Source organism: Anneissia japonica, unplaced genomic scaffold (genome assembly GCF_011630105.1).
Source record: "Anneissia japonica isolate Jap-2015-1 unplaced genomic scaffold, ASM1163010v1 scaffold41793_len627382_cov181, whole genome shotgun sequence".
Taxonomy (NCBI): Eukaryota; Metazoa; Echinodermata; class Crinoidea; order Comatulida; family Comatulidae; genus Anneissia; species Anneissia japonica.
The window spans coordinates 104,434-125,824 of NW_022750669.1; the positions used below are offsets into that span (position 1 = coordinate 104,434).

The 21,391-nt window shown below is 33.1% G+C and overlaps 1 protein-coding gene across 2 annotated transcripts in view; it reads right to left on the bottom strand.

Annotated features, from left to right (window-relative positions):
- Positions 1-3,133: 3,133 nt before the first annotated feature.
- Positions 3,134-21,391, bottom strand: part of LOC117121443 (phosphatidylinositol polyphosphate 5-phosphatase type IV-like) — a 25,314-nt gene continuing 7,056 nt past the window's right edge. Inside the window, exons 2-13 of one of the 2 annotated variants that reach the window (XM_033266654.1) lie at positions 21,083-21,257; positions 20,292-20,297; positions 17,434-18,951; positions 13,028-13,151; positions 12,309-12,406; positions 11,767-11,891; positions 10,649-10,701; positions 10,338-10,404; positions 9,665-9,772; positions 8,777-8,947; positions 8,027-8,142; positions 3,134-7,131 (exon numbers count right to left, since the gene is read on the bottom strand). In XM_033266654.1, coding sequence (XP_033122545.1) covers positions 6,883-7,131; positions 8,027-8,142; positions 8,777-8,947; positions 9,665-9,772; positions 10,338-10,404; positions 10,649-10,701; positions 11,767-11,891; positions 12,309-12,406; positions 13,028-13,151; positions 17,434-18,951; positions 20,292-20,297; positions 21,083-21,210 — 2,763 coding nt within the window. In that variant the 5' untranslated portion in view covers positions 21,211-21,257 and the 3' untranslated portion in view covers positions 3,134-6,882. The remainder of the gene's footprint in view (positions 7,132-8,026; positions 8,143-8,776; positions 8,948-9,664; positions 9,773-10,337; positions 10,405-10,648; positions 10,702-11,766; positions 11,892-12,308; positions 12,407-13,027; positions 13,152-17,433; positions 18,952-20,291; positions 20,298-21,082; positions 21,258-21,391) is intronic. The other variant, XM_033266655.1, reaches the window with a different exon arrangement.

The following is a 21,391-nucleotide window of genomic DNA, read 5'->3' on the forward strand; positions in this document are numbered from 1 at the left end:
ATACACAAAACATCATACGTTGTGTATTATTTTAATGTTTATAATCAAACCATCGTCATTTATTATTAAGGGGGAAAAACCTTAATGTATTTCATAATTATTTGAGAGGGACATTTTCAGTTGTCCGGCAAAACCATGATATACTTTTTGCGCACGTGTATTAAAGTCCATATTTGCATTCATATTTGCTTTTTTTAAAAATTTATATTCATATATGCTTGCTTAAAACATCAACATAACTCGCATACAATCATGGTTTAGTGAGGGTTTGTCAGAATGCATTGAAAGCATTTTGAATAACACGATGATTTTAATTATATATTATATTACATTATTGTCGCGAATGACAGCTAGGTAGGCCTACCTCAAAATGTATCTTTTCATCCTGCAAATTAGAATTAATAAATGTCTGTCATTTCATCCTTGGCTATCACGCACACACCACCTCCACATCCCAACCCCCTTCAACACGCAAGTGTTGAAGGGGGTTATTCTGATATTAAATTATATATATGTAGCTCTGAATAAATAATATAATAAATGATGGTTGACATTATTTTGTGTAGGCCCATTTGTATATGTCTGGTCAGTGACAATTTTTTGTTTCTTATTCGACTCATACAAAGATTAGTGATGGCAATATACAACTATGCATCGCACCTAATCACAACATTACTGTTACAAATAGCCTTCCTTTACAAAACACATTAACTTGTGTGTTGAAGGGGGTTGGGATGTGGAGGTGGTGTGTGCGTGATAGCCAAGGATGAAATGACAGACATAAAAAAAAAAAAAACAACAAACGAAAGAATAACAGGATAGGAAAGAGGGCGCTATATCAGCAGTGACCAGACACAAGCCTGAATGACAAACAAAAATGGTTTCACCTTGGACTGTGCTTATGCCAGTGGCGTAGGGATGGGCATTGCAAAACACTGGGGCCCTAAAAATATGCCTAAAAAAATAATTAAAAGTAATTAAAAAAAAAAAAACGGCCAGTAGGCCGCCCCTCAGTAATATTCAGGTTTTTAGATTTATTTTACTGTGTTGATTTCAATTCACTGGGACTACCCGAAAATTTTCAAAATTATGAAATTAAATTTTAATCGTATTGTAAAATGCATCACACTTCAGTTTTACTGCTATGATGATTTTTTTTTATATTACGAATGAATGAATGAATGAATGAATGAATCAGTCAGTCGCCACCACCGTCATCGTAGTCATCTTCATCGCCATCGTCCTCATCACCATCAGCATTATAATAATAAGAATTATTATTATTATTATTAATATTATTATAAATATTTTTATTATTATTATCATTATTATTATTATTATTATTTTTATTTATTATTATTGCTATTGTTACTATTAATGTTATTATTGTTATTTAAATTATTATATTCATCATCATCATTATTTATAGGAATACTATGCAAAAGATAAATATGAAAATTATTTAATTACTATTAATTGTTAAATCCACGCCAATAAACTCATTTTTTCTTACTTTTTAAATTGTTAAAAATAATAAGTTTTCAGTTGATATTTTTCAGACAATTATATTGTCTATTGTCTCCCCAATTTTTATTGTTAATAGTGACATTATACAAAAGGATGACTATTAATCGCAATATCGTAATTTTCATATTTTCATTTTATACTTTTTTTAATTTTTTTTTTTTTTTTTTTTTTTTTTTTACAGAACATTGCAATTAGTGAACTTTTGCAGTTCAACAGCACACCTCCCCGGTGCACAATCAACTATTCTTATCTGGGGATGTCTGTTTATATACGCCAATCTTTATCTTTTGTTTGTCACTTACGTTAGCCAATCAAAGTTCGATTTTTTAAAGGGTCATTTCATATCCTATTGGCTCAATTCAAACTTTCTTCTGCTACGGGAAATTCCCTTAATTTTTCCAAAATTATTACCTCCGTGTTTGAATAAACTTTTTTTTTTTTTTTTTTTCAGTACATATCAATGATCAACAGAAATATAACCCGACAAATAAACCCATAACTGGAATTTTGGTCCAGTACCAATTAGGCCTACTACTTCAGACAACAAGTTCAGAACGTGTTTGTTACAGTATTTCGTTCGTGTCAAAATGTTTCAATAAACTTCTTCTTTTTTTTCAGTACATCAATGATCAACAGAAATATAACCCGACAAATAAACCAATAACTGGAATTTTGACCCAGTACCAATTAGGCCTACTACTTCAGATAACAAGTTCAGAACTTGTTTGTTTAATTACAGTATTTCGTTCGTGCCAAAATGAAGGTGCTTGACATAAAGCAATTGTTTCAATCTCTGTAGACTATTTTATTAATAAGTAATTACTATAATAGTTGCGTATCATACACTAGTGGAAATTATTAAATGAAAGTTAGATTTATGCATTAAAAAAAATTATTTCATTATTCTAAATTAGTAGGCTTACATACTCCCGTAAAGACCGCTTTTGGCACCGGGGTAGGTCTATTCAATCAAGAACTTTCATAGCACTCTATACACAAAACATAATACGTTGTGTATTATTTTAATGTTTATAATCAAACCATCGTCATTTATTATTAAGGGGAAAAAAACTTTAATGTATTTCATAATTATTTGAGAGGGACATTTTCAGTTGTCCGGCAAAACCATGATATACTTTTTGCGCATGTGTATTAAAGTCCATATTTGCATTCATATTCGCTTTTTTTAAATTTATATTCATATTTGCTTGCTTAAAACATCAACAGAACTCGCATACAATCATGGTTTAGTGAGGGTTTATCAGAATGCCTTGAATGCATTTTTGAATAACACGATGATTTTAATTATATATTATATTACATTATTGTCGCGAATGACAGCTAGGTAGGCCTACCTCAAAATGTATCATTTCATCCTGCAAATTAGAATTAATAAATGTCTGTCATTTCATCCTTAGCTATCACGCACACACCACCTCCACATCCCAACCCCCTTCAACACGCAAGTTAATGTGTTTTGTAAAGGAAGGCTATTTGTAACAGTAATGTGATTAGGTGCGATGCATAGTTGTATATTGCCATCACTAATCTTTGTATGAGTCGTATAAGAAACAAAAATAGAATATACAAATAGGCCTACACAAAATAATTTCAACCATCATTTATTATATTATTTATTCAGAGCTACATATATATAATTTAATATCAGAATAATGGCAAAATATACCTACTACCAGTGCCGGCGCTAAAGAGGTGCAAGGGGGAGAGAAATTTTCCCCTCCAGAAAATTTTCCTCCCTCGCCCCAAAATAAAAGATGGAAAACCACAATTCGTCAAAAAAATATGTATGTATTTTCTACATATAAGCCTCTGGGAAACCCCTAAATTTTCATATTTTTTCGGGGGCTCCGCCTCGGACCACTTTCGAAACATTTTAATCGACGCCCGACCACGCCCACTTTGCTTTCCTCAGGGACTTCTCCCCCAAAAAATTGTACCTTGCCCCTCACTTGCTCCCCCTCCCCCGATTTCATACGCTGGCGCCGCCTACTACTAAATTACTTAACAGCGTTTGTGGTCGCAAAGCTGGTTCAGGGAAATATTTCCCCTTTCCATGACAGGCAAGCATCCACCCACTCAGTCATTCGATGTCACAAATAAGTTGTTGGACTAAAGTACAATTTTGAAGATAAAAAAAAAAATCATTATAATTGCCAATTTTGTGGTCTAAGCACAATCTTGGGCCATCCTAAACGAAATCTCTCCTCATGCACCCTAATCATCAGAGATATTCCAGAACACCAAATCTCTAGGCGACCTCATGATTCTGACACCCCCCCCCCGACCCCAGACTTTTCTGGAGCCACGAATGCACATACATTAATAATGCAATCAAACATATTTAGCATCCGTGCTGCCCGCATCATGAATGAATATTAAAGCTTAATAATGAGTTACATTATTTGAATTTTTCATTGGCTGAATAAAATGAGATTTTGCTAATTTTGATTAAAATCTAATAATGATGATCAATGTATCAGTATTTGCTTAATTAAAATCAAGGTGTGTAATTATTAAGCCAATTCGTACCTTAAACTGAACATGCCCGTATCAAAATCATTCAATGTAAACAAGCACTTACACAACATAGGTTTGTGTCGATTGACCTTTTATACAGGTATGCGCAGTTCACATGACAAATTGACTTACTGGAACAAGATAACATGTTTGATTTCCCAAGGCTTAAACAATTTAAATAGGTAGATTACAAATACGCAATGAAACACAATGCAAAGCATTAACACACACAGTCCTGATCGACAGAAAATTGCCCATCACTACAATAATATTACGCAAAACGTATACTGGATACTCATCAAGCAATGACTGCTGATATACATGACTTTTAAAACGCTTCCATATTTTACAATAACTCTTTAATTTACATATTTTACATCTATGTTATATACATGAAATACTTTTGTTCAAGGTCTGCATCGGTAATACTGAAAGAACACGTGACAGGAAATGCAGGCGATAGTGAACTGTAAAGTACCATTGAGAGTTTTTAACAGTAAAAGGTGACAGAAAAAAAAAGTGTAAAAATAAAAAAAATTAAAAAAACGGTTAAAGTACAAAAAAAGAAACAGGTACAATAAAAAACAAGTAGTGACAGCCTAAAACGCATGTGGCAGTGACACACGTAACTTTAAAACATCAGCGTGCGACGATAAAACACAGGTGACAGTAAAACAAAGGTTAAATAAAATAGTCAGTGGCATATCTAGGGGAGGGCGTGGGAACGCATGTCCCCGTAAGAGAAAGTACTCGCGCCCTCACCCGGTCGCCCCCACAAAAAAAAATCACGGTCAAATAATTAAAAATCACCTAAAATAATCATATTTTGCGAATTAGCGCCCCTCAACGGATCATCAAGCCCCCCACCCCACTTCACCTTCGCGCCCACCCCACATCAGCCCGCCCACCCAAATTCAAGACTTCTAGATACGCCACTGAAAATAGGAAGTGATTGATTGTAAAACACAGATGACGGTGAAAGACAGGTAAAAAAAAAACAGGTGAAAGTGAAGGACAAGAAGTAGTTAAATACAGGTGACAATGCAACACACTGTGATAAAAAATACAAATGACAAAGATTAAAATAGAGTGTAAAAAGTTGCATAGTTGCACTTGGTCCTATTGGGGCATTATGTACACAACTGTATATATGTATAAAATTGACATAGGAATTAAAATATACCGTATACATTATAATATGGCTACCTTATATTTACTTTTGGGTTGTCTCGGTTGACTCTTTGAAATCCTCTTTGTTAATATTGTAAATTTAAAATGTGTTAAGACAGATGAAAAAGTAAAAATATTTAAAAAAAAACGAGAAAAGAACTACAATTTTTTTTCTATTTAAAGTACTTTTGCTTCATTACCAAATACTAAAAATATAAAATCGAAGAGTTAACCCTTATTGTGTTAGGCATTTGGCCTATGGTTTAGAACAATATTTTATTATATTATCTGTCAAATCTTTACAACCAAATTCCTCATGTTTTTCATATTAACCTCAGTTATGTCATGTGAGTAAAACCTCTCCTTAAATACCCCAAATTTGAGGGGATTATATTAACCTGTCAACGTGGTCCAGTTGGAAAGGGGGGTTGAAGCAGTTTTGTTTAAATCACAATGTACACAGCTTATCAATCTCAATAAATGGAGGACTAGAAAAAGTGCACACTTAGATTAAAACTAAAATAAGGATCAACATTTATAAGATTCAGGTGATAAAATCTTATGCAATTGGCATTCATGGGTTAATAGCATTTTGACTTATCTTTGGTTTAATTTTTGAGGATTTTTTTAATACCCAAAATACTATTTGACACTGATATCAATTGTTTATAGTGTCTCTCTAAAACTTTCTTCCATAATGTTTACAGTGTTGTATAATACATAATTATTGTAAAAAGCAAACTTTATGTTGCAAGTGTTCACTATTCAAAATTTAAATATAAAAACTATAACAATGTTTGTTTGGTGTTTCAACCAATCAAATTACAGTGTAATATACTAATAAATAATTTTAAATAATTTATTAGGTTTCTGGACTAATCAGTTTACAGTTTAAAAATTATTAATGTTATTCTATTCTATTATATTTCTATTTTATCATATAAAGGGCCATATTTATTTAATGGTTATCAGTTGTAGTAGTACATAATAAATATACTTTGTCGTATCAATTTTTATTATAGGTTTTAAATATAAATATTGTTACTTTATGGCTACATTCTGCTTATAGCGCTAAACAGGGTTGACTCAAAGCCACCACTGTGAAAATGTTTTGTCTACACTGAAGTGGGTTGACCTATCTCAGCCAGTGAAAATCAAGCTTTTTTCAACTGTATTAAAATCAACCAAGCTAGGGTAACAGTAGCATGTGTATCATCATCGGAAATTGTCAGATAATTCTGTTTAAGATTACTTGTAATATCGAAATCATTGAGCAAGCTAAATAAACTGTACAGCACATGTTTTAACACACAAACACAAGGACTAGCATTAGTGAGGGTGGTGAAATAAGACATAACATTGATTTTACTTTAGTTAGGAGAAATAGAAATCCAAGAATGAAATTATGAGTAAAATGTATACCCTTGGTTTTTGTATAAATAATACAGTTCTTTGGCTATAAGGCTTTTAGCACACTATATAGTTTTCTGTGACAAATATCTGTGGTTTGCCCATATCACATATGGGCACATATGGACATACCACACCCATAACTATGACGATGTCATAACACACCTTTATATGAACAAATAACATGTGTTTGTCAATCAAAAAAATCTTAAAAAAAAAAAAATAAAAAAATAGGCGTTAAAGAATAACACACACTGTGCTAGATTTCGCATTCCCTGTTGCTGCAGCTCTGCGTTTGTTACCCTCTACAAAAACATCCCGTGCGAACTGTCCACCACCAGTTGGCATATCATGGCGTCCGGGGCGAATCTTTGCAGTGAAGACGGCATAAACGGGTTGGTGGTCTGAGATTTGGATTGTTTCGCAGCTATTGTATACATGAACTTGGACCTCGCCTGATTTGCGTGAACGATATAAGATTCGATCCTGTAAACAAACGAAAAAAATTGAAAAGTATACGATTAACCTATTACCATGCCAAGTATTATTATTTGGTATTGTCATAAATGGTGTGTGTAAAGGTAAGTTAGTCTAGTATTAATTACTGAGGTTGGGGAATGAGCTGTTTGCAGCCCATCACATTGTGTGGTAGGGTGACCAGTTCTTTTTCATGCAGCCTTTTTAACCTTCCCAGTATATTTCAAACAGGTACCCATAATTCTTTTGCATGGAGAGAGACAAACATAAACTGCCTTCCCAAGGACACAAGCGAAACGCACAGCGACCTTGAGAGACCGAAAGGCAAATGCTGTGCCAATCATTCTTGCTCAAGTGTGTGTGTATGATTAATTGACGAGTTGATTGGCAGAGCGGTTAAGTAATGGGCACCGTAACCTTCAGCTATAAAATTGGCGATGGTTCAAACGGCTCACTCGCCAATGGTTCCGGTGGTGGAACAAGTCTTCTCGGATAAGGAAACCGTAGGCCCAGTGTACGCATTTGTTTTGTGTGCACTATAAAAACCCAGTACATTCTTCGAGAAGAGTAGGGGGTTACCCCGGTGTATTGGTCCATTCAGTCCCGTCCCCTGCGGATATGCCACATAGGATAGTAATTAAGTTCACTTATCGGCATATCCTTGGCGCTCGTGCCTAAAGAAAAATGAAATGAAATGAAAATTAACTATCAGGTGAGACTAAGTCTAGGGCAGAAACGTAGCTGATTATCCAAACATGTCTGATTCCCGGCCGTAAATATCATAGTATTTAATCTATCATAAAGATTAAAAGCTCTTGTGTTTTTTTGTAAAATAACTATACAGTACTGTATAACTAAACCTTAAATTGTATTTTGCTATTCTGTTTCACAAAGGATCACTTACTGTGTATGAGGGAACTCTGGCTTTTGGTGATGTGTCGTACTGATCTGTGTTCAAATCGAACTTGTAGGTAGGGAAAAAACTGATTTCACCTTCCTTAAAATTTTTAAAAACTGCCTCTGAAATTAATAGAGGAATTTAGTTTAAAAAAATGAGACAATTAATTTTTATAATGGTATAATATAATGTCTAAGGACCACAATGGAAATAAATTGCCAATTTTGGTACTTTATTGTGTCTTTTATCCCTTGAATATGATGTTTCTTGTCGTCTTTGTTTTATGTTCATATTCAGAATAACAAAATAAAAAAAAAGTAAATGTAGTTTGATTTATTTAGCATTATATATTGCACTGTTCCTTTTAAAAAATTACTTTAAAAGTTTGAAAAGCATTTTCTTATAATGTAATGCATTATAAGACTATCCCTTATGTAATACATTTTGTTTGTTTCTTCCTTTTTATTATTGTTTGCTCAATAAAAACATTAACAATATTCACAAAGCAAAAAAAACAAAAAAAAACATACATGAATATCGCACGAATGCCTAACTTACTTCAGTACCATTTGAAACTCAACATAAATAAGCAAAGTAAAAAAAAAAAAACACAAAAAACACTCTCTTTTATGTACCATCTTTAAAGTTAAATACTGTACACATAATATATACAGTAATTTACAAATAAAAATACATTTGCATTACAGATGGGACCTCCCCTTTAACAATGCAATTCAAATGAAATTTTAAACTTACTTCTCTTCATTTCCTTGAGAAGCTGATCCTCCTTTAAAAGTTTCTTGAAGCTTGGCTCATCTTTCTTCTTCATATTTAAAATCCATTTCTCAACCCGCTCCTTGGGAAGGTCGATACGAAAGTTAAAATCACCGCACCAAAAGACGCAATCAAATTTTGCAGTCACATCAGCTACATTACAAATAAAAAAGATACAAACAAAAATTAGCTCAACTTTGCCTTTGTACTGTGGGTGACTGTATTTTCATCAGTTTTAGTTATTCTAATACCTTATATTATATGTTTTAGTTACTGATTGTATGAAGGCTGTAATTTCTCCTAAAGTATGACAATAACTAGAATTTGAATTGTCACAAAAAATAATTTATTCAAATGTCAACGGTGGCTCTCAAAGTACATGAACTAAACATATTAACATACTGTATCTTTAAAATTCAAAGTAATTCAGGACTTAAACTAATGTTTATAAATTATATATGTTGAAGCCATGTTGACCTAGCTTAAAATCAGCAAATTCCAGACCAGCTGAACATCTATTCGAATGCAAGCCACCATCTACACCTCTACACTTGAATAAGTGCACTGTGCACACAAGAAACCGGGTTGTTGAGCTGGAGTAAGCTTAAAGGGAGTGGAGGTGAGATGCTTGCCTTCCAATCCCAGGGTCCAGGTTCAATTCCCATCGAGGTAACAGGATTTTTTCTCACAATCAAAACAAATCCTCTCCCTAAGCCTTATAATAAAACTTGGATTATGTAGAGTATCTTGTGTTTATGTTTGTCTTGTGAAGGGATATATGCTAGATATATTCGCTAGTTAGCATGCTTGGTCGTGGGCTTAATACAATTAATAAATAATTAATAAATAAAATCTGTGATTGCTACTTACTGCTGCTCTTATTGTAGCTTCTGATTGGTGAATTTCTTAGTGGTAGTTGCAGCGTTGAAATTATCTTCTCATAATCTAAGATGCGTTCATTCAGCTTCTCATCGCCAGCTGTGGATTTTGATTGAAAACAGTAATGAAAATAATATTGCAATACTATCCTGTAAAAAAATATAATACTAATAATATAGTAACATATGTTCACAACACACTTACTTGTGAAATTTTCATTTGCCATTTCGATAATATATTTTAATATAATTACTAATCGTAACATATAGATTATTAACTTTTTCTCAATAATAAGTAAACTATAAATAACCATAATATATTATACCTAGTAAGATTAAACAAATTTATTCATTGTAATATCAAAATAATAATAAAGATGCATAGTTGTCCCATGCAATATACCAAAAAAAAAAAATCATAAAAATCATTTTTGAAATTTAACTTTGCTCATTTTGTAGTAATGTAACAATTATCAACTTGAACATAGAAATTGTGTCTCTAAATGTTTTTTACCTATTATCTTACAGTGAAAAATGTTAAACACGTCAATCAATCAATTGACAACTATAAAGACAACACCTACAGTATGACAACAATAACAAAAACAATCTGCCATTGTAGCTAATAAAAAAATACAACTTAATCAAGTTTGTTAATATCTTACAGGTTAAGTGAGATGCAATAAAGAGCAATGAAGTTCCAAAGAAATTAAATGCTACTGCCATAGCTCCCTGCAACAAAAAATATTCAAATCAGATCATAATAATAATTTTAAATAATAATATTTATATATATATATATCCATGTTCTGAAGTAAATTTACAAGACGTAAAAAATATACGTGCCTGTTACTTCAGACAATCCAGATACTTGTACAGCCGGCAAACAAAGTTCTGGATCTGCAGCCACAGACTTTACTGTGTTTACTTGTAGCACTTTGTATCCTAATGGAAAAGGCACATATGTTTTTCTTACCTTTGTCTTTATCATAGAACCAACTCGTGTTGATACTCTGTCTTCCTCAATTGCTAAAAAAGATATTGCAAATAATGTAAATATCAGAATGTCATATCATAACAAACAACTTAACATAAAAATATAAGCAACAAAAAATATTTGATATCGAATCAATCGAAGATAAGGTGCCTAAAAATATCATACAATAAAACAAATATTCACTGATAGAAAAAATTATTAAATAGTTTATTACAATTATTAATAAGATTATTATTTATGGGCAAAAAATAATAAATCCGATTTTAAAGCCAATAAGCGGATCTTGCATATTAAACACAGGAACTATGGTTTATAGTCTTTACCCTGAACCATGAAAGAGCAAGGAGGGTTTCACCATCTTTAGGTCACCCGACATTCACAGCTCTTCCACTCAACCTGCTCGAGAGCACACTTTTATGGAATATTATATAATATTTTGCTGTTTTATTTTTCCATTTGATGGTAACGTGATGTATCAAAACTGTTTCCAAACTAAAATTACTCTTGTTTCACAATATGACCTTTGTATAGAGTAACCTTTATCCTGCAGACAACCTCCATCTTAAGCTTTGTCCACACTATCACATCAAAATACCTGTTGTATGCCCATATATAGTCATCATGTGCCCATATATAGTCATAATGTGCCTATATATGGTCATGATGTGATGACATCATGACCTTATTTAGGCATGTCACATGTTTTTTGTTAAACAAAAGTTTAGTCGGGACAGGGCTTCCCCTCCCCTTTTCATTTAAAAAAAAACATCCATAAAATTTTGATTATATTATTATTTTCATTTTATTGTTATTATTGTTGTTTTGTTATTACAGTATTAATATTACTTTATTTTTTTGTTATGATTGTTGATTATTAAAATTATTGTTGTTATTACCGTTTTTGCCTTTTCCTTTGTGTATGGTTTAGACAAGTAATTTATCATGGTAGCTGACACTTGTAAATGGATAATTTCCCTTAGTGGGCTACCATTGCATATGAAACAAATAAAATTATGAATAATTATAAAAATATAAACAACATAATAAATTATACATCAAAAAATGATGAACAATGTATAAAGAATGTCATTACTTACGCGAACAGAACCAAATGAGATCTCGTCGGATGAAAATGAGTAGATTTAGCACACCATGGCTTGCGGAGTGAAGCAACACATGTGTTGGGCCTAGCACTTGTTGGATACTCACTTCCCATTCTTGTCTGTGAAACACAATTTAATAATAATTACTTTCATTGGAAGACTTATTTGTGTACATTCATTCATTCATTTTTAAATAATCGAAATTACAACAACCTTCATCATCTTTATCTCAAATTATATATTTATTATCATTACATAATTACCTGTGCAAAGAAGGTTATTATTCACAGCTGTCTGTCTGTTAGTGTTAGCAAGATTATAAAAAAACTAAGCAACGGATCACCATAAAATTGGAACGGTACATACTCAGAAAGAAATGATTAACTTTTGGAAAGAAAAAGATTAAAGATAAAGGTCACGGAAATTCGATTTTTCACCCTCAAGCACTGTGTGGTAGAACTGGCATTAACCAGGGCCACAACATGAACACTTTCACCATGAATAACCAACATATGTACGTTCTATGTAAAACCTACTTCTCTGGACAAGATTCTTGAGTTCCTATAGCATAGATATCTTGTACAAACACAGTGTCATCAGGTAGAAGTAGGTCCTCCAAGTTTCTTGGGAGATCCTGGTGATAAACAATATGAAATTAGTTTCAAAGTGGCACACTTTAGACTGTCTTCGAGTTTACTGATAAATAACTGAATGTAATTTTGATAATATGTGATGATTATAAATAATCATGTCTTTGTATAATAAATAAAAATCTTGTTTAACTTAGCATATGTGCTGTCATCATACAGTTTACAGCAGTACTAAAGTAGACATGGATGTACACTCTAAAATAGAGGCACACCCATAGATAAAGGCATCAGTTTCTTAAAAATAAATATAAATAGGCCTATGGATGCAGATGACATACCTAAGTGGTGCATGTCCCCCCCCCACAAAAAAAAAAGCTTGGGCTGCCTAGTCACCCCACCCCACTGGAAATGTTCAAAAAATCATGCTCAACTGTAGTTAAAAAGCACCTCATATCACCTTATTTTGCAAGCTAGCTCCCCCTCATTTACAGTCTAATCATCAAGCACCCCCCCCCCCCCCCACCCCCTTCACCTTTTCCCCTATCAGCCCCTAATCAAATAACTTCTAGATATGCCACTGGATGTATGTCTGCAACATAAATCATCGTCAATTGTACGTCATACAAAAAATCAATTATTTATTTTAAGTTAAAAATGATGCTTACTTTCTCAGAATGCATATTCCACGTTGCCATGAATATCTTCAGCTGTCGGTCAGGGAAATAACGTTCAAGCTCCTCTTTACCTAGAAGGCTGTTTGTTGCCTGCAGTCCACCACTTAAATAGCTCCTAATAAATACCATTAATACAAGTATTTCAATACCCTTGTGATATTGTATACACCAACTCAAGCTCTAAAGTAGTTTTTGTAAAGATGTTTGTTTTTCTCTAAAACTAGTGGTAGATACTATTTGTGTTTAATTTGCTTTATCAATTTAAAGTTGAAAGTACTTTAATCAAACATATATTTTTATCAAATCATATATTTTTACAAGAAACATGAAAAAGAATGAAAAATGATCTAATAAAATTTACAAGTTAATTCAAGATAGATTGATATGTTGATTATACATATTTCAAAAATATTTTTAATTTTACATACATAAGTTTATTCAGACTTTTATTTCCAAATTATTAAAACAAAGTACTGTACATTTATACAGATTTGATATTCATATGACAATACATTATTTGTGCATAGAGAATATTTGGCGGTGTGCAGTCTGCACGTATAAAATAGAAATAAATGTTTCTTGAATTAAATACTAAGTTGAATGATTCAAATTAAAATTGGTATTCTAAGCTTAAAGCTAAACAAATTATATTCTAAGTAATAACATGCTATTGTCAAAATCGAAGCTCAGGGCTCACTGGCCAAAATGATCATTTCTCAATGCATTACAGTATATTTGAGCCACAATGTGCTGTTAAATTTCATTTCATGGACTTTTTATACTCCCACGAAATAGTATTGCCTCATTTTTTTAAAGTATCACTTATTTGTGTGGCGTCATTCTATTATTTATGATACATACAGAATATTGCAACAGGTGTTTTTTTCCCCCACAGAAAGTCTCAATGAAATTTTGACACTAACAATTTTTTTTAAAGTGTCCTGGTTTCTATGACTCTGCCTGGAAAACTGGTTTAATTGCAAATTGTAAAAAAAAAAAAAAAAATCATAATTGATGAACACTTCTAAAAGCAAGATAGAATTTTTCTGATAATTGATAATTAAAATTGTAATTGATATTCCAATCAATCATGAACCTGAACAAAAATCTGGACTGTGCATATTAAAGGATTTTTTATTAGCTTTTGATTTATAAATTTTGACTTGCTAGCTTGAAATAGTAGCTCTGTCATGCTATTAACATTTACTATGATATCAGCAAAGTTGAAATTTAATACAAGCTATTGCACAGCCAATTCAATACATAGGATTATTGCTATAAAGCATTACAGTTAATTTACATTATATGCAGTATCTTTCCAACCATTCTTGTTGAAATATTCCTTATTGAAATTTTATTGCATAATTCTTATAAATATTTTGATACAAATAACTTTGTTAGCTGTTGTTGATTGTTTTTTTTTCTTCAGAATAAAAATCAATCAAATACACAAGCAAATAAACAAATAAAAAATGAATATTTAATATTAGGCATTTCCCTATTGATGCTGTACAACAGATACTGCTTGCAGAATGTAAATGAATGAATAATAATATCATAGAAATATTTCTGTCATGTCTTATTAATTTATTAAATCAGTCTTTTTTAACAGTCACAACCACAGTTTTTCCCGAGAAATATTCTATCCAACACCCAACAGGCTCTTTTGAAAGTAGTTAAATTCTAACACCAAGTCAGTTGTTCACTTCAGTTACAGTGTGAAAACTTAATAGATTGGAAAGAAATTGTATGACCCACATTAAAACGGCTGAAATGAGGCATGCCATAAGAACTTTACTAAATGTGATTTTGTCTATATTCCCAATATGCATTAGTGAACTATGCACAATATAATAAGTGCTGAAGATTTATATAGTGTAAATTCCAAATCAATGATCAAAGGAAAGCATTATTATCCCTGGTCACTGGATAACATACAAAATTTGCAAACCAGCACAGGGAATTGGATTGAATTCGATATATTCGGTGTAGACACCAAGGACAGCCCGTAGCCAGGTCATTTCTAGAGGGGGTTCTCTGGATGTGCGATCCAGGGGCCTGCCTAAGGGCCACGTGGGGTGGGGGACGAAGCCCCCGAAGCCAGAGCAGTTTTTTGTGTTTAATGGGTCTATATAATGTTATAAAAGCAGTTATGTTTTGAAAAAGATCTATGTAATAAAAAGGTGGTAATATAATATAATTAGAAAATATTTTCTGAGAATTAGCATGTTTAAGTCACACCGAAAAAAAAAAAAAAAAAAACCCTCATCGCATAATCAATATCAATATACTCAACACATTTATTATTATAAAACAAAAAAGGCTATTATTCTTCTTCTTCTTCCTCCTCTTCCTATACTTCTGGTTCTACTACTTCTTCTTTACTCTCATTTTGTACACTGAAAATAATAGTAGGCCTACTATTTTACTACATATATTCTATAAATCTACAAATATTGTCATTACTACAGTACTGACAGGGCCATCGTTAAATGAAGTCAGAGCCAAAAATATAGCATCATATTTAATACGTCATCTAACATCATGGGAACTTTAATTACTTGTTATATACTAGGCCTATTCGAAATTATTATTTTAAGACTTTAACTTAATACATACTGATTAATAATAGCTGAGATTTGATGCACATTTCAGAAATAATAATCGTTTTTAGTATATCTTACTGAATATTTATTGTCTACCAAATGAAATATGAATTAAATATGAATCTTTAAAAATACAATTTATACAATATTAATCTTGTTTTTATATAGATAAATGTTCAATAAATTCTATCTTTCGTAAAAAAAAAAAAAAACGAAATTCAGCGCGTCTATTTTTATTCCAATCAATGGCGTTTGTAAACGTGCATTGTCATCGTCGAATCTCAGGACTTTCGAAGGTACTGTAAAGCTGGCATGCCTGCCTAGGTCTCAGGCCAACCAATAATAATTAAAACAAAATGTTTTTTTTTTTTGTTTTTTTTTAATATAAGCCTATGGCGCATCCTGTACATACAACAAAAGCCTGGGCCAAGTAGTATGTCCTACTGTACTTAGGCCTAGGCCTACACTAGTTTGTTGCCGTTGGGGTATAATTCTGTTCTCTAAATGAACGAGGAGCGAACCTAGCTAGTCAACATCTAGGCTAGGCTAATTGATTTTGTAATCAATAACCCACCTTAAAGGACTATCTGTCGCTTTCTTCTTTGCAACAGCGGACGAAAAAAAGTCAGTTATTCTACGTTACGATTCTTTATCACTAAAAATTAACAAACTCCGATTGACGCACTCCGTTCTGTTGTGTGTGTCTGCTGTTTAAAACAAACTTCCTAGCCTAATTTTGTGACTGGCTATGATGACTGAGATGGACCATGTTGATTTATTAATAATATTTTGTTTGGGATGGAAAAAAGGAGATTCAATTTCCCAAAAATGCTCCATCAGCACAGTTGAGTGTGCGCTATGGACAGTGTGTCTATGGAATTCACTAACCACACAATCCACAATCAGGTGATTAAGTCGCAAAACTTTATCTGCATTGGTTGATTAAGTCGTAAAACTTAGCTTCGTTTGGTGGCACCATTTACTCTAGGTAGACGGCGACCGGTTTTATTACCGGTTGGTACATTTCTTACAAACATTCAGCCAAAGGCCAGTGAAAGTTAAGACGGCAGCCGGGTTTTTATCGATGTTTGCTATCCTTATGTGAGCCATCGTAAAGTCATGGTTTGCTGGAGTTGCGTTCAATTTAAATCTCAACTTCTAAAGCTGAGATAGGCCTATTCTATGAATGTAGGCTTGTATCAATTGCTACAATTTAAAAACGGATGACTAAATAATGAATTAGGTGCTAAATTTTGATTTTTAATGCTGGGTAGGGCCTAAGTTAAAAACAGAGGCCTATTCCGTCCGAGTGGGGCTCATTCAAAAATTTGAGGGGGTTCGCTAGAAAAGGGGGGTTCGCCCAAACCATAAAAACCCCCCCTGGCTACGGGCCTGAAGGATAACCCATGAAAGTCTGAAGACGACTTATTTCCAGTGGGGTCTTTCTGGTAGGTGATTGGGCAGTACACCAAGACACAATCCCCTACTCTTTCCCAAAGAGTGTACTGTGTTCTTTAACGTGCACATGGGCCATAATGCACACAGGACCAACGTATCTGAATGATAGTGTGCTTTCGCAACTTGCATTTCAGCCCTCTAGCTGAAATACAAGGAGAGCAGCGCACTTAATTGATCATAGAATGTTAATGCCTGTCAAAATCAAAAGTAGGTATTTGAATGGGAAGCAAAATATAGGGTAGTATAGAAAAACTTAACAAAGATTAATATTGTTGTCATGGCACTTGAGGCTGTGTACGGTACACATTTTAAAAGTGATAATACATATCTCACCTGTTCTTTACGGCTTTCGTTGTAAGTGTTGGTAAAGCTCCAGTTGACATGAAAGACCGGTTGGTCATGGATAGAGTATCATTTGCTCCCATTACAGGTTCTGAGAATGGCAAAGAATCACTTCTTTGTCCATCTTTTAAATGGAGGCTTCCATCCATTTTACAAGAAGTCCTTAGTGACTGAGATGAAACACTCTGCATTGTGTGTTTTGATTGAATGGGTGGTAGTTTGTTGTGCATTGAAGATGTGCCAGGCTCACTAGACATATCGTCTTGATAGTTTGAGCCAGTGGTTGACCTATCAGATTCAACTCCAGATTCTTGACTGGGAGTGTGCGGCTCTGATGGCACACCTCGTGGCTTAACAATGAAAGATGATTCAGTTTCTATTACTTCCTTCACAGGAAGAGGTGATGAAATGACTTTAGACCTTCTAGAGGAATCATGCTTCCCCACAAGGTTTTGAGTTTCTGCTGAATTCACAGCGGGTAAAGGGGTAGCCTTTTTCTTACCCTTATGCGCTAATGATACAACAATGATATCATCATCACTATCACTGTCTTCAACGTTTCCATTTAATAGAAGACCTTCATTTACTTGATGCTGTGATGAAGTACGCAGTGGTGATGCCTTTATAGGCTTCGAAAATCCTTTAGAAATATTGGATGAAGTCAAATTTTCCTTCGTTCCATCCTTTTTTTTATCTTTTGTGATACCTGGTTCCTTTTGTAAAAGTGGCTGACGATGACTATTTGAAGTTTTTTTACCACTCATTGGTATAACAAGATCATCTTCAGAGCTTGAATCTCCAGTTTTCTTTTGAACTGGAGACATCACATTACCAGGTTTTACTTTATTGCAACCTCCTCTCATCACCATCTCACCAGTGGCAGGATCAAACACCATGACTGGATTACCCTTTGTCTCTTTAGAATTGTGTGAGTCATCAGTTTTTAGTGGTCTATCAAGTTCCACTGGAATTGACTCATCTGATGGCAAAAATTCCCTTATGTTTAAAGTACTTGAAGACTTTCTGCCATTTAATGTCACCTCTGGATGGCTTTCTTGTGAAACTGAATCAGACTCATGTTGTCTTTGATGTTTTTCATTCTTTAACTTTGAGGATGTAAGCTCTTGAGACTCCTGAATTGGGGTGGTTTCTTGGGAAAGTGGTGGTGTGATGATTCGTCGCCTAGGTACCGGCCTAGGCTTATCAGTTACAGAGTCCTTACCATCTGTGATCTTTGGTGGTGGTGATGGACGATAGGAGCTTCCACCAAAAGATACATTAGCAACAAAAGCAGAATTGACTTTTATTGGTGTGCTTGCTTCGCTCGTTTCATTTTTATCAGCTTGTGCCTCTCCATTGGTAATGTTTGGCTTGGAGTCCTTTTGGTTGAATACATCTCTTAAGGAACCATGAGAAGCAATTCTGTCTGTATCTTCTGGCTTACCATCTGGAGGACGTGGTGATAGTCCAGTGGTTGGTGAGATGGTTCCATTTGTCTTTTTTAGTTTTCTATAAAAGACAGTACAGATATTGTTATTTTGTCTATAAATTTCAGATAATAATGGAGTGATCTGATTCATAAATCGTAAGGTTTAATAGAAACTAACAACAGTTTATTATTGTCCAAATCTTTGCTCCTATGATTAGGTAAGACTCTTAATCAGAACAGCATCAATATTTCAATGTATCTGAAGGTAAAACACATAGATAGAAAGGGCTTACATCAGGTATATTTAAAATATAAAAGTATAATTTATGGAGTTCTGAATATGATTTTTTGTATAGTGTAATATATCATATAATATTTTATTATTGGATGTTTTCTGATTTTGCGATCAAAACAATTTCAGCTGTACAGCTGCCAATTGCAAATGTATTTTTTATACAGTATGCATAAAAAAATAAAATAGCAAAATTATAACTTGGTTTTATAGTATACCTACAAGATATATCAGATATGCTAGACGAATGAGTGAGAGAATAAAAGTTTCTACATTTAGTTTTTAGATTCACGGAACAAACTTCTAGAGATGTTGTTCAGTAGCAACATGTTTTATTCACAATTGTTTTATGTCAGAATTAATTTTCTATTATGTGTGAGATAATTATACACATTATACTATAAGCATTTTAATATGACATGAATTGGTCAGGAAAACTAATTCCATAGTGACAAATGTGTTATTATTCCAAAAAATCAACAACAACAACATGGAAATGAATTTTGAAGCCAACTTTACCAACAATTCACAGCACAATATATTTTAAGTGTATAAAAAAAAATCGAAAATTGAAAATTTGTGTAATGTCAGAAATCATGATCAGAAGTTAAAAAGTGCTATATTTTTTTATTTACTCTTCAACAGCCTATTGTGAATCTTTCACATACTTCAACTCTCAGCTCTACAATGTTCAGTAAGAAGCCATTTTCCTATCACACCTAGATGTAATACCAATCAAAATTCTTGGAAATTTACTGTCAAAGCGTAACAATATACTGCATTGAAGACATTTCGATACCAGCCAGAGTATAGAAATGATTGTCGGGCACATAGTGTCAATATAGTGCCATGGCCTACAATGTATTTTTGCATGTTTTGAAAAACAAAGCCATAATTAAACCATTTTCACATTGTGAAATCTGATTTTCAAAGAATTGTCTATAAAAGCTCATTCTGGCAATTTTGTAGAAGCTCACCTAGTTGGGCTTATACTTGGAAAAATATGGTACTTAATTACAAAAAAAGAAGCAAAAATCAGTTCAATACCATTTATAAGATAATAAGTGAAATTTTAAAGATTGCATGTGCATAAAGGAAAGCAGGTGGATGAAGATAAAACACAATTACCTGTCCCTGAAAGCAATAAGAACAAAGAAAAATTAAAGACTTGTAAAAATCATCTCGTTTACTAAGTGTTTCGTAATTCTCTCCAAATCTCTCCAAAAGATCTTTAAAATGATGTAGTGTTGAAAAGGATGCCGATACTGAATTTAAAGTAATTAACTGAATAAACGCCCCAGAGTTTATTGTTAAGAGGGATTTTTGATGGAGGTGTTTATTAGAGGGATTAGAGATTTTTTGGTGTAAAATGTATACATAAATTTCACTATAAATTTGGAACTAGAACACATAATTACCATTAAAATGAATTATTGTGTGACACTAAAGACATATTGATCCCAACCAGGTTAGAAAAAATGCTGCAATTCTAATGGAGTAGAATATTTATAGAATGTGTTGAGAGTGATGTTGCCTCCATTAGTTTTCTTTACAGTCAGGTGGCATTTGTTCGAGGAAAAAATAAATGCCCATTCGAGGGAGGCTTTATTACAAATGATTCTCTGGAGGGGAGGGGGTTCGTTTATTCAAAGCGGGGCATATATTTAAATAAATACGGTAACTATTTGTTTTTTCATCATTTATCTACTAGCTGTACAATATATTGAATCACCATGGGAGAATAGTATGTATTCAAAGACATTTGATCAAGTTAATGTAAAGCGTAGTGGCCTTTTTGAGATTAAGACTGACATAATTTTCAAAAATGTCAGGGAGTGTATATTAATTAAATTTGTAACAAGTTAGTGGTCTGGTACCGATGGTAACAACGAGCTACTAAATTATTTAATTCTTCTCACCTTAATCGATTAAGTGTCTTTGATTTCTTCTTCACCTTACTGATTTCGTTAGTCCTGCTTGTATCTGATTGGTTGCCAGCATCACAGTCAGCATCAGATGCTATAAGACCGGTAACATGGCCATCCATTTTGCCGCTACATCAGTGATGGTGGTAACATCATACTCTATCAAAATCTACAAATATCAGGATATGATATTTATGTTTTATTAAAGATAATAAAAAATAATATTTATTCGAATGGCATGCTCACCTGGTTCTGGTGGCGGAACAAGTCTTTTCAAATGAGGACTACCAGCAGTGGCGGCTC